Source organism: Callithrix jacchus, chromosome 2, assembly GCF_049354715.1.
Source record: "Callithrix jacchus isolate 240 chromosome 2, calJac240_pri, whole genome shotgun sequence".
NCBI classification, from domain to species: domain Eukaryota; kingdom Metazoa; phylum Chordata; class Mammalia; order Primates; family Cebidae; genus Callithrix; species Callithrix jacchus.
The window spans coordinates 70,243,249-70,256,108 of record NC_133503.1 but is presented as its reverse complement, the minus strand read 5'-3'; the positions used below and the strand labels follow the sequence as shown (position 1 = coordinate 70,256,108).

Genomic DNA, 12,860 nt, shown 5'->3' with positions numbered 1-12,860 from the left:
TGTCTTCTCCACGTGTCTTCACGTGGCCTGCCCTCTGCATGGGTCTCCATATCCAAGTCTCCTTTTATTACAGGGACAGCAGTCACTAGGGCCCATCCTAAGGCCTCATGTTACCTAATCTCCAAGGTAACATTGTTATCTCCAAAGACAGTCCCATTCTGAGGCCCTGAGGGTTAGGACTTCAAGGTATGAATTTGGGAGGACACAATTCAACCCATAACATTCCCCATGTCCCAATTCTGAGACTTTCAGGAAAGAGCAGTGCTGTATCTACAGCAGTCGCTGAGCACATGCGATATACACCTGGAGCTATACTGGCGGCCTCCTGCCCAAGCAGAGGTCATTCCAGGAGAGGCTGTCTGAAAACAATGCAGAGAAGAGTGGAGAGAGGAGAGACAGCCCTGAGCCCAGATGGACCTGAAGCCAGCTGCACCTCAGACCTTTCCATTTCTAGTTGTCTGCACTAATCCATTTCCTTTCTTGCTTTATTAGTGCAGGATGATCAGAACACTAATTAATGTTCTGATGCTTATAACCCAAAGAGTGATTTACTGCAAGGGCCAGCATGACCCATGGCTTCAGGACACACAGATGGGACCACCAGGTAACTATTTACAAGGCAGAGTCAAGATTCAAGTCCAGGTTCCCAGGCGCCGCAGTGCTGACCCTCACCTGTTTCTTGGGATGCCCCTGAGTCACGACTGTTCACAGCACGGTGGAGGCTGGGCCATGGGGCAGCTCCCAGGGACAGACTTCAGGGCCCACCTGGCCAGAGCCCTCCCTGCAGCGTCCCATGTTTGCTGCACTAAGCTCAGCCTCTCCCCACAGACTGAGGGCTCCCGCTGTCCTTCAGTCAACACCCTCAGGCCTGCAGCGTGCCTGGCAAAACAAAGCACGAGGAAGTCTGGGGAACAGGCTACACAGCAGCCCTGTGTGAACAACACAGGTTTGGAAATGACCCAAACATCCTTGTGGGGACTGGCCAAGTGCATTACAGGGCATCCCAACAGCACGCCCAGATTCCATCCCTGGACCGAAACAAGGCAGGACCTACCTCTGATACACAGACAGGCACAGACCACCTCAAAGGGAAATGGCAAACCGAAAAAGGCAGCCCATACAAAACAATGTGGGATAATGCGGGATGCCCACTGAGTTTAGAAAAAAAAAAAGGAGTTACTGCTTTAAATTAAGATTAGTTTAAATGGGCTGGGCGTGGTGGCTCATGCCTATAATTTCAGCACTTTGGAAGGCCAAGGTGGGTGGATCACTTGAGATCGGGAGTTCGAGACCAGCCTGGCCAACATGGTGAAACCCCGTCACTACTAAAAAATACAAAAATTAGCAGGACATGGTGGCGGGCATCTGTAATCCCAGCTACTCCGGAGGCTGAGGCAGGAGAATCACTTGAACCTGGGAGGCGGAGGTTGCAGTGAGCCGAGATTGTACCACTGCACTCTAGCACGGGCAACAAGAGCAAAACTCCGTCAAATAAAGTAAAGTAAAATAAAATAAAAAAGACACAGGGCTGCCGTGGCAACAAATTACCACAAGCTCTCCCAGTTCCAGGGGCCGGAAGGTGACTGTGGGTGGGCCCCTCAGGGAGTGTCCCTCCCATGCCCCTCCGTAGCTCTGGTGATACCAGCATTTTGGTGTTCCTTAGCTGGCACACTCAGCATGCCAATCCCCACTCTGCCGTCACCTAGCTCCCTGGTCTGTGCATCTCTGTCTCAAATCTCTTCTTGCCTTTTCTAAGGACAATTGGCACTGGAGGTAGATACACCCTAAATGCTGGATGACCTATTCTACCTTGAGATCCTTAATGATACCTGTGAAGACCCTATTTTCCAAGGTCATATTCAGAGGTACTGGGGGTAGGACTTGGACATACTTTTTAAGGCTGACAGGATTCAACTTACTACACTATTTTGTTGAGGACAGGTGCAAGGCTCGCTACAGTCAGCTCACGCTGGCCCCCTCCCAGTCCTCCTGCCAGCAATATCCACTGGTTGGGACGAGAGAGAAGCCCCTGCCACAAGGCTCAGCCTTGCCATGGATGGCACATCCAGAAGAGCCGCCCCTCCTCTGGCCTTGCTTATCTGCCTGCTGCATGCAGGCAGGATCCAACATAAGATTCCGCTGACTCCCCGGGCCACCACGCAGAGAGCTGTGGCCAGCTCTAATCAGACTGGAAGCCCCACTGCAGAAGGTGGTCTGCATCTCCACACTCCAAAAGACCATGGGACATGCTGAAACCTTGGAGCCTTAGAGCCTGGGAGAAGAGAAATGAGTTAAGGCTTCTGGTGTTAGAGACAAGGGCCTCTGTTCTTTTTTTTTTTTTTTTGAGATGAAGTCTCACTTTGTCACCAGGCTGGAGTGCAGTGGCACGATCTCGGCTTACTGCAACCTCCACCTCCCAGGTTCAAGTGATTCTCCTGCCTCAGCCTCCCAAGTAGCTGGGACTACAGGTGCAGGTCACTACGCCCATCTAATTTATATATATATATGTATGTGTATATATATATATATATATGTATGTGTATATATATATATATATATATATATATATACGTAGATATGTGTGTGTATATATATCTGTGTATATATATATATATATATATATATATATATATATATTTAGTAGAGATAAGGTTCTCAATCTCTTGACCTCATGATCCACCCACCTTGGCCTCAACAAAGTGCTGGGATTACAGGCACGAGCCACCATGCCCGGCCCATGGCCTTTGTTCTTTATATGATAAGGGGCTCATGTGCCTGCCTGCTGGGGTTTTGCGTCAATGAGGGCTCCAGTCTAAAGGGCTCAAGCAAGTGCTCAGACTCAAGGTGACAGGAGAGAAAGTGCAGGCATAGACACAGGTGTGCAGAGGGGTCTGGCTGGGGTCACCATGCTGCACCCCAGGACCACACTGACCACACCTGCCAGGACGGCCTCCATCACAGCCTGTGGCCCCTGGGACAGCATCAGCACAATGATGATGGCCAGCAGGGGCTCCCCAGGGAGCAGGGGAGTCTACCATGCCTTCCTCTCAGTGGGACTGGAGGCTTTCACCAGCCTTTCAGCCCCCATGGTCTTCGCAAGACCTTCTTGAGGCTTCTTTCTAGAGTTCAGGACCCGCATTCCCTGTGCCCTACTCCTGAGGAAAGGCAGAACACTGAGGGAAGGCAGAACCCCATCTGTAGTCACTGACTAACTTATACTTTCTCCATAACCTCAGAAAGCCCCCCAGAGCCTGCTTCAAGATGTTATCATTTACTGATAAAGACCCTCAGGGCTAGTAAGGGGCAGACCCAAGATGGGGCCCCACTTCTGATTGATCCAGGAGCTCCATGCCAGCTTGTGGCTTCCTTCTCCCACTGTCCCTCCATCATCAGTCTTGGGGACTTTCAAGCCTTCTGTCAGTAACCCACAGCAAGAAACCCATCTCATGTCATCCATGTCCAATCTACAAATATAAATAGGCAAAACCAAAATTTCACTTGGGCATTTTTTTATTCCAGTCTTCTCTGCTAGTTCACAATTTCATGCTAGCGGTTACTGACGGCAACCCACTAAACTGATTTGGTATCTCACAAATGGGGTGTGACTCCCAGTTCAAAGAACACACACAGATATGCATCCAAACAACACTCAGAAAGAAACGGGGGGGAGAAAAAGAAGAACAGTTCCCATTTTACAGACCAACCAAAAATCCATTTGTGGATGTGATTTTTTTCTCCCATTTAACTGCAATTTCTGACTTACTGATCTGTGAATGGAATCATTCCCATGTCAAATCCTCTTTCTCTTATTAAACTTCAGGGGTCCTATAAAGGCTAGCTCAAGCTCAACCATAAAAATCCTCTCCCACTCGGCCCTCGGAGACAGAATTTTTACACCATGAGATCCACCTTTGCAGAGATCCCAGGGCATCTCCCAACTCTGGGATGTTATCAGTGAGTTTGGTTTCTGGACCACTTGGCTAATGGAAGGAATGACAGTGAGAACAAGGGACACTGTGCAGCTCCTGTGTTCTCAGGACCAATAACAAATGTCACCTTTCTACACGTCAAGAAGTCAGAGATACATCACAATTTTCCACTCATTCACTGGTTTTAGACACCATCTTAAGGCAGGGTCATTCCAACCCTGAAAACACCAGCATTAGAGACCACACACTGGGTCATGGCCTGTACAAAGCCCTGCTGAGGACAGCCAGGAGACCTGTTGTAAGCCTGGATTTGAGCCACAAGGATTAGGAAGCAACAGTTTCTGGTTTTATTCACAGCCATCTTGGTCTACACCAGCAAAACCAGAGAAAGTCCATGATAATTTGAATAATTCAGACCTCGTTTCCTGTTTCCTTCCTCTGCCTCCACTGAAAGAACTGAAAACAAGAAGCCCATGTCCACTAGATTATTTATCTACCTTCCACGCGTCTGACATAGCGCTCTGGTCGCAACACTGGTGCGGTGGGGCGACTAAGACTCCAGGCTGCCGTCTCCTGTCAGTTCACATCCCATCAGTTCACACCCCTTTCTCCATCTTCGAAATGGGCCAGGTGCTACTTCCCTACAGTCTAAGTCTTTTGTTTTTCTTTTTTCTTTTTCAGATGAATCCTTGCTCTGTCACCCAAGCTATACTGCAGCAGCATGATCTCAGCTCACCACAACTTTTGCCTCCTGGGTTCAAGCCATTCTCCTGCCTCACCCTCCCTAGTAGCTGAGATTAGAAGTGTGCACCACCACACCCAGCTAACTTTTTTTTTTTTTTTGAGACAGAGTCTCGCTCTGTCACCCAGGCTGGAGTGCAATGGCGAGATCTCAGCTCACTGCAACCTCCGCTTCCCAGGTTCAAGCAATTCTCCTGCCTCAGCCTCCTGAGTAGCTAGGACTACAGGTGCCCACCACCATGCCTAGCTAACTTTTCTATTTTTAGTAGAGACAGGGTTTCACCATGTTGGCCAGGCTAGTCTTGAACTCCTGTCCTTGTGATCCGCCTGCCTCAGCCTCCCAAAGTGCTAGGATTACAGGCGTGAGCCACCACACCCGGCCCCTACCATCTAAGTCTTTAGGCAGCTAAGTCATCTCTAACAATGTCTTAGCTCCTCCACCAATACCACCCAGCAAGCCGAGTCAGTTCACTTTGCTGGAAACTGACCAAAGAGACTGCCAGGGACAGCGTGGGAAGAAAGGCCTTAGGACGGTGCACGAATGCGACAGCCTGGCCCCAGTCGATCTTCCGAACCATGCTGTTCCCAGCAATCCCAAGCAAATGGCGCAAGTCAGGGAGCTCAAGAAGGGAGCTCAACCTCCACTTACCTGGGGGGCAGACACATTCAGATGGGGCTTCCCGAGCAGTCCGGAGCTTCACTAGTCCGTCCAACTTCTGAACCGGAAAGAAAAAGAAAGAAAAAAAAGAACAGAGAGAATGAATTTCAGAACAGAGAGGGTTAAAAGTGGAAACATCACAAAAACAAATGTACATAACCCATCTACAGTGCTGGGGGTGTCTTCCAAGCCATTTCTCAAAAGATCATTACATTCTATAGGGAATTTTAAAATGAGGAAAAACAAGCAAAAACACTGAACAGTTACTGGTGAGTCCCTGAAAAGAAGGTGGCAGGTTTCTGCTTTGTTACCACATTTTTTTTTTTTTTTTTTTTGAGACAGTCTCGCTCTGTTACCCAGGCTGGAGTGCAACCTCTACCTCCCAGATTCAAGTGACTCTCCTGCCTCAGCCTCCGGAATAGCTGGGATTACAGGCACACGCCACCACACCCCACTAATTTTGTATTTTTAGTAGAGATGAAGTTTCACCATGTTGGTCAGGCTCGTCTTGAACTCCTGACCTCAAGTGATCCATCTACCTTGGCCTCCCAAAGTGTGGCATGAGCCAACGCACCAGGCCCAGCATTTTGAAATATGATACCAAGAGTTAAAAACAACAGGGGCCAGGCATAGCAGCTCATGCCTGTAATTCCATCACTTTAGGAGTCTGAGGCAGGTAGATCATGAGGTCTGGAGTTCAAGACCAGCCGAGCCAATATGGTGAAACCCCATCTCTACTACAATTACAAAAATTAGCTGGGTGTGGTGTCACATCCTATAGTCCCAGCTACTTGGGAGGCTGAGGCAGAAGAATTGCTTGAACCTGGAAGGTGGAGGTTGCAGAGAGCTGAGATCGTGCCACTGCACCGCACGCAGCCTGGGCAACAGAGTGACACTCCATCTCAAAAAAAAGAAAAAGAACAACAACAATAATGACAGAAACTGCATCCTGCAAGTCAAGAAAAAGCCACAGTGACCACCAGCCTTCAAGGGAGGCCTGGGGAGGGCAGATCAAAGTTAGTCCTCCAGGCAGCCTTCTGCACGTGCAAGGCACACCTGGGAAGTCCTGAAACCCATGGCTGCAGCCCCTCTCACCCCACGGGCCGGGGACCTGATGGCCTGGACTGAATCACCCTGATGAAAACATTTTCCTTTTTTTTTTTTTTTTTTTTTTTGTTTTTCATTTTCCTTTCTTCCTCCCAGTGGGGATCCTTGGTCTAGAAAATTTGGTTCAGTAAAATTTAACAAGAATCCCTACACACGCCCAGCCCTGTGCTAGATTTGGGTGAAAGGAAAAGAATCACTACAGAAAGAGGGTCAAAAGGCACAGCTCCCCTACAATGCTAACTCGAAGGGACAGCTCTGGCACACTCCTGGTCCAATGGAACCCTACAGGCACCCCTGAGGCCAGAACAAATGGTCCCTGCCTCACAGATAAGGAACACAGGCTTGGAAAAGAAAATTTGCCCCACATCCTACATCTAGGTTTAGAGGAATGAAGCAATTGGCCCCAATCCCAAAACTAGCCAGGACTTGAGTCCCAATGAAGATACACAGTCTTAACCTTTCTCTAGGAGGAAAGAAAATCCCCCTAAAAGCAAAACAAAGCAGAGCACAAATCTCTGCTGACCTCAGTGAACAGTGTAGTGCTACAATCAGAATGAGGGCTTCATGTTCAAACATTAAACTAATTTTTACGCACTACTTTAGAGAAGGTGAGAAGGGCACTCCTTGGTCTTGAACTCTTGACCACCAATCCTGGAATCTGCGCAGAGGACATGACCCCAGCCAAGCCCCATCTGACTCTGGCTGGAACAGCCCAGGACCAGAATACTTCACCAGGGCACCTCCAGCCACCAGAAAGGCACTTCAGAGTTTCACTCCACCTCCCACTTCATCCTCATTTTACACATGGGCAGCAAGAGGCACAGAGGGCTAAGCTGATCCTAAAACAGAGGAGGTTCCATGGTGATAGCAATACCAGGGCAGCCAGAGGGTGCTCCAGGAGGTGCCTTTAGGTGCACTCACTTCTCCATCATCACTGCACTCCCCAGCCCTGGCTCTACAGGTCCTTGGCTTGCCCTATAAATTGGAACCTGGCGAGGTGTCTGGATGCCAGGCTCTCAGCTACCCCCAGGGACTGGAACTGCCACTCATTCCTGCTCTCGACTGGAGCCACCCAGCTATCCCACAGTGACCTTGTGAGCAGCCTGGGCCAGTCCCCAGCCTCCAGAGGCTCCCTGCAGCCTGTGGGTGAGAGCTGTTCCACCCAGTAGCAGACACTGCCGCTACTCATTCCCACTTCCCGCAGGGCTGGAGTCCATGAGGGTTTGAAGCTTCTGCAGAGTGGAGCACGGTGGCCACACTGGCCCCAGTTGAATGTGAGGCCCCTGCAGAAGCTATAGGCTTGAGCTAGACCTCAGAACTCACCTTTTTTTTTTTGAGACAGGGTCTCACTCTGTTATCCAGGTTGAAGTGCAGTAGTGCAATCTCCACCCACTGTAGCCTTCACCTCTCAGGCTCAAGCAATCCTCCCACGTCAGCCTCCTGAGTAGCTGGGAATACAGGTACACACCACCACACCCAGTTAATTTTTAATTTTTTGGTAGAGATGGGGGTCTCACTATGTTACCCAGGCTGTTCCTCAACGCCTGCGCTCAAACGATCCTCTTGCCTCAGCCTCCCAAAGCACTGGGATTACAGGCATGAGTCACCACACCCAGCCAGAACTCACTCTTTTCCCCATTGTATTTGCAGATATTAAAGCATATTTCAAAATGTACTTGGAGAAGAAACCCAGCATTTTAGTTTAAGCCTGTCAATCTGTGTAAGAAGCTCTCATCTGTTTTTATCAGTGCTAGACAGGACAGAAAGGACTTCCACACTAATTTCATTTTTTAAACAAAAGCATTTCATGCCGAAACAGTTCGCCTTTAACAACTGCTCTCACATCTGAACCTCTCTCCTGAAGGGGGAGGAGGACTTATCAACTACTGATAGGAAACACAATTACTTTTAAGCTCCTCTCAACTTAAAATAAAAAGCTAGGTGGTAAACTATTGATGGAAGAAAAAAAAATGTACTGTTAATGCTAGCAGACGGGATGATAGGTTACTGGGATTGCTTTTCTTTTGCCACTTATCCTAACTCCTCTTGTGCTTTTGTTTTTCTAGATCTGCAAAGTTTTCTCTCCTGGACCCCTCCCATCCCCCACCTTCAGGCCCCTCACTTTCTGTGTCCTGACTCCTATGAATACAAAGTGAAAATGTTTGAATTAGAAACCCAATCTCACAATCTTTACTTCATGTTCTTTTTTTTTAATCCTAAGAAAATATTCCTTTGTGTCCAGGTTTGTAAAAATGACTTAAAAGCATTCAATTATCTGGCAGCACCCCCAGCATCTGCAAACAATATGGTCCTGGTTTTACATATGCAAACAAGTCCTGACTCTAAAAGTAAATAAAGGATGAGTTTCTGAGAAAAGAACAGACTTTGGGCGAGTTCCCTTCTAGAAGTACTGGGAAGGAGAACTTGAAGTCTGGGGGAAGGGTGGCAAGAACTCAGGGAAGTCCTGGTTTTCAAAAAAGCATTCATGACGTGGTCAGAGGATACGTTTATGAATGGGTCTGCTGGAGCACGAGTCTTGAACACTTCACCAGACATCTGATCGCATCCTCAAGTGGTTTTGTTCTGAGGAAATATAGATTGACATACAAAAGAAAGATGCAATGACTTATTCCTGTAAAACGCTATAAATAAGACATTTCTATCCTTTGACTAAAAATTCCCACTCTGGGGAGTATATCCTAAGGAAATAAATCCGTGGAAGCAAAACATGATATTCATGAAGAAGTTGCACTGCAAAGCAGTGGGAATGGTTTAGTGAGAGATGTCGCATCCCTTGATGAAACCGACACATCAGGAAATAGCATTATGAAGACTGTGTAGCAACCAGGAAAAATGCTTATGCTACAATAAAATAAACCTCTACATCGATGTCAAAATGCAGGCATGGGGGAACAGCAACTAACAAAACAACCCACGTGGGTGTTGGAATGATGGTGATTTACTTCTTTCTGGATTGTCGGACTATCATCTTCTCAGTGAAAAACAAAACAAAGCCTGAAAGTAGAAGGAACAAGGTAAACCCTTGAAGTCTCCCTGCTGAGGGCAATTTTGGAGTGATGGATTCTGTCTCCTCAGGGAGACCTAGCTCCAGGATCCATCCTGTGAATACACGCACACCACAAACACCAGAGGATGGGCTTGCCAAGAACGAAATGCTGACCACAGGCACAGCTTCTCTGCCCTCCCTCTACCTGCTTACGAAGAGCCAGTTCAGGCTTTCTCACCACCACCAGCAACCAGAGGAGACTCCCTTTCCTGACCCCTTTAAACGTTCTCTTTGGATACCCCACCACAATGATGATAATGATAAATACAACTAAAGCATTATTATCAAGACTTGATTACTTACTATGGGCCAGGCACTGCACCAATTGCTATATCTATTCCTCCTGATACCCCCATGAGGATGAGATTCTTATTATATCCATTTACGCATGGGAAAACTGAGACAGAAAGAGAAATGTCAGGGCTAGACTTAAATCCTGGTAGCAACTGACACCGATCACAAGGCATGGCAACCTCTGCTCACGAGTAAAGTTCATATCTACAAAAACATTTTTAAAGTTGCCATTGGGACCAGGTGTGGTGGCTCACACCTAATCTCAGCACATCGGGAGGCCAAGGTGGGAAGAGCACCTGAGGTCAGGAGTTTGTGACTGTCCTGGCCAAAATGGTGAAACCCCGTGTATACTAAAAAATAAAATAAAATAAATTAGCTGGGTATAGTGGCACATGCCTGTAGTCAGAACTACTCAGGAGGCTGAGGCAGGAAAATCTCTTGAACCCGGGAAGCAGAGGTTGCAGTGAGCGAGATTCTGCCATTGCACTCCAGCCTGGGCAACGAGACCAAAACTCTGTTTCAAAAAAATAAAAAATAAAGTTGCTATCAGAAGCCAAGCAATACATAACTCGGAGAGAAACCAGTACAGTGTTTGCAAACGGTTGGGAGACTGACAGAAATTAACTTCAAGGGCAGCATGAAGATTAACGGTGACAGAATTGTTCTGTGTGGTCCTGGGGTGGTAGACACATGATTATGCATTTGTCAAAAACCACAGGACTGTCCTTCCCCGAGTGAACTGTAATGGATGCCAATTACACACCAAAAATCAGGATGCAGGAGAAACACTGGCTAGAATAACATATCTAACTATATTAAAAGTTGTATGACATAACCTCGCTGTAGTTTGGGGAAAAGTGTAGCTGAGCTAAGTAGCTGCAAAATGGTGTTTTCATTGAAAATTCTAAGGTTGGCCAGGTGTGGTCGCTCACGCCTGTAATCCCAGCACTCTGGGAGGCGGAGATGAGAGGATCACCAGAGGTCAGGAGTTCAAGACCAGCCTGACCAACATAGTGAACCCCCATCTCTACTAAAAACACAAAAATTAGCCTGATGTGGTGGTGTGCACCTGTAATCCCTGCTACTTCGGAGGCTAAGGAATGAGAATCACTTGAACCTGGGAGGCAGAGGTTGCAGTGAGCCAAGATTGCACCACTGCTCTCCAGCCTGGGTGATAGAGTGAGACTCTGTCTGAGAGAAAAAAAAAAAAAAAAAGAAAACTCTAAGGCTGAAAACAAAAGGAATCTGAAGTAAACACTGTACTCTAGGAGGTAAAGTTGTTTCTCACAGGGATTCAGGTTAGCAATTTTGAAACTACTTTATATACACATTAGGGTTGAACACATAAGTAAACAAACTATAAGTAATGAAAGCCAGGTTTCTCACTGTCCAAGAAAGAAGTTACAAATAAGCAAAGGAGGAAAGCTACAAGGAACCCCATAGTGCTGAATCAGAATCAGAGACATCACTATGAGGTCATGTTCATGTTCTGCATAGAGATAGATACATATAGATACATACAATCACAGATATGTGCATATAGAGGGGTTAATATACATATTTACTATATACCCTCCCTCTGTCTGCAGGGAAGGTCTACAAACAGTCATAACAAGCACACTCAGTACCCAGATCTTGGTCTCTAATATCATTCTCCACTAAAAGGGATCAGGGCTTCTTGGAGAAATGAATAATTCTAGGGCCAAAGCAGAAAAAAACACAAGATGAGCCTGGAGTTTTACAAAGGGGTTGGGGTCAGGGGCACTTGTCAAAGAAACATAAAAACCAACCTGAAAGGCGGGGCTCAGTGACTCACACCTTTAATCCCAGCACTTTGGGAGGCTGAGACGGGCAGATTACTTGAGGTCAGGAGTTCATGACCAGCCTGGCCAACATGGTGAAACTCTGTCTCTATTAAAAATACAAAAATTAGGCCAGACACAGTGGCACATGCCTGTAATCCCAGCACTTTGGGAGGCCAAGGCGGGCAGATCACCTGAAGTCGGGAGTTTGAGACCAGCCTGACCAACACGGAGAAACCCCATCTCTGGGAAAAAAATATAAAAAATTAGCCAGGCGTAGTGGCGCATGCCTGTAATCCCAGCTACTTGGGAGGCTGAGGTAGGAAAATCGCTTGACCCCAGGAGGTGTAGGTTGTAGTGAGCTGAGATCATGCCACTGCACTCCAGCCTGGGCGGCAGAGCAAGACTTCATCACACAAAAAAAAGAACCAACCTGAAAGAGCTCAGAATGGCCAAAGCTAGAACAATTTAAGCAGCAAAATAAATAATGTAGTCTTTATAACCCAAAGACTAGATTAAATATTCTTGAGTCTATAGTGATATAAATGATTGAATAAATAAATTGAGAGAAGACACAAAACTTTCTTACAGAATCCCAATTAATATACGTAAACACTTCCCCCTTCCCAGAGGTGAAGCTAACTTCCCCTCTCCTTAATGTGAGCTAGACTTAAACGGTAACTTCATAATGGAGAAATGTGGCAGATTTCCCTTCCCTTAACCAAGTGATCAAGGTGAATGACACAGGGATACCTCATGCTGGCCCCATGGGCCCCCTGAGAGGATGCCATGAACATGGCAATCCACCTCAGTAGTATTCTTACCAAATGCTGCTCGTGAGAAGTATTAGACTATCCCAAATTGTGGAACATGCCCCAAAACACCTGCTCACTATGTCTCAAAACTGTCAAGGCCATGCAAAGCAAGAGAAGACTGAGAAATGGTCATAGATCAGAAGAGACTAAGGAGACAGCACAATACCTAGATGGACCCTGGAATAGGGAAAGGACATTAGAGCAAGAAATGGGTGATAAGGTGTAGTTTAGTTTAAAAAAAAAAAAGGGGGGGTCTGGACTTGGTGGCTCACACCTATAATCCCAGCACTTTGGGAGGCTGAGGCAGGTGGATCACAAGGTCAGAAATTTGAGACCAGCCTGGCCAACATGGTGAAACTCCATGTCTACTAAAAATATAAAAATTAGTCAGGTGTGGTGGCACATGCCTGTAGTCCCAGCTACTTGGAGGCTGAGGCAGAATCGCTT

At 47.1% G+C, this 12,860-nt stretch overlaps 1 protein-coding gene across 1 annotated transcript in view; it reads right to left on the bottom strand.

Annotated features, from left to right (window-relative positions):
- Positions 1 to 12,860, bottom strand: part of COL23A1 (collagen type XXIII alpha 1 chain) — a 360,915-nt gene that overhangs the window by 327,434 nt on the left and 20,621 nt on the right. Inside the window, exon 2 of the mRNA XM_035290689.3 lies at positions 5,320 to 5,386. Coding sequence (XP_035146580.1) covers positions 5,320 to 5,386 — 67 coding nt within the window. The remainder of the gene's footprint in view (positions 1 to 5,319; positions 5,387 to 12,860) is intronic.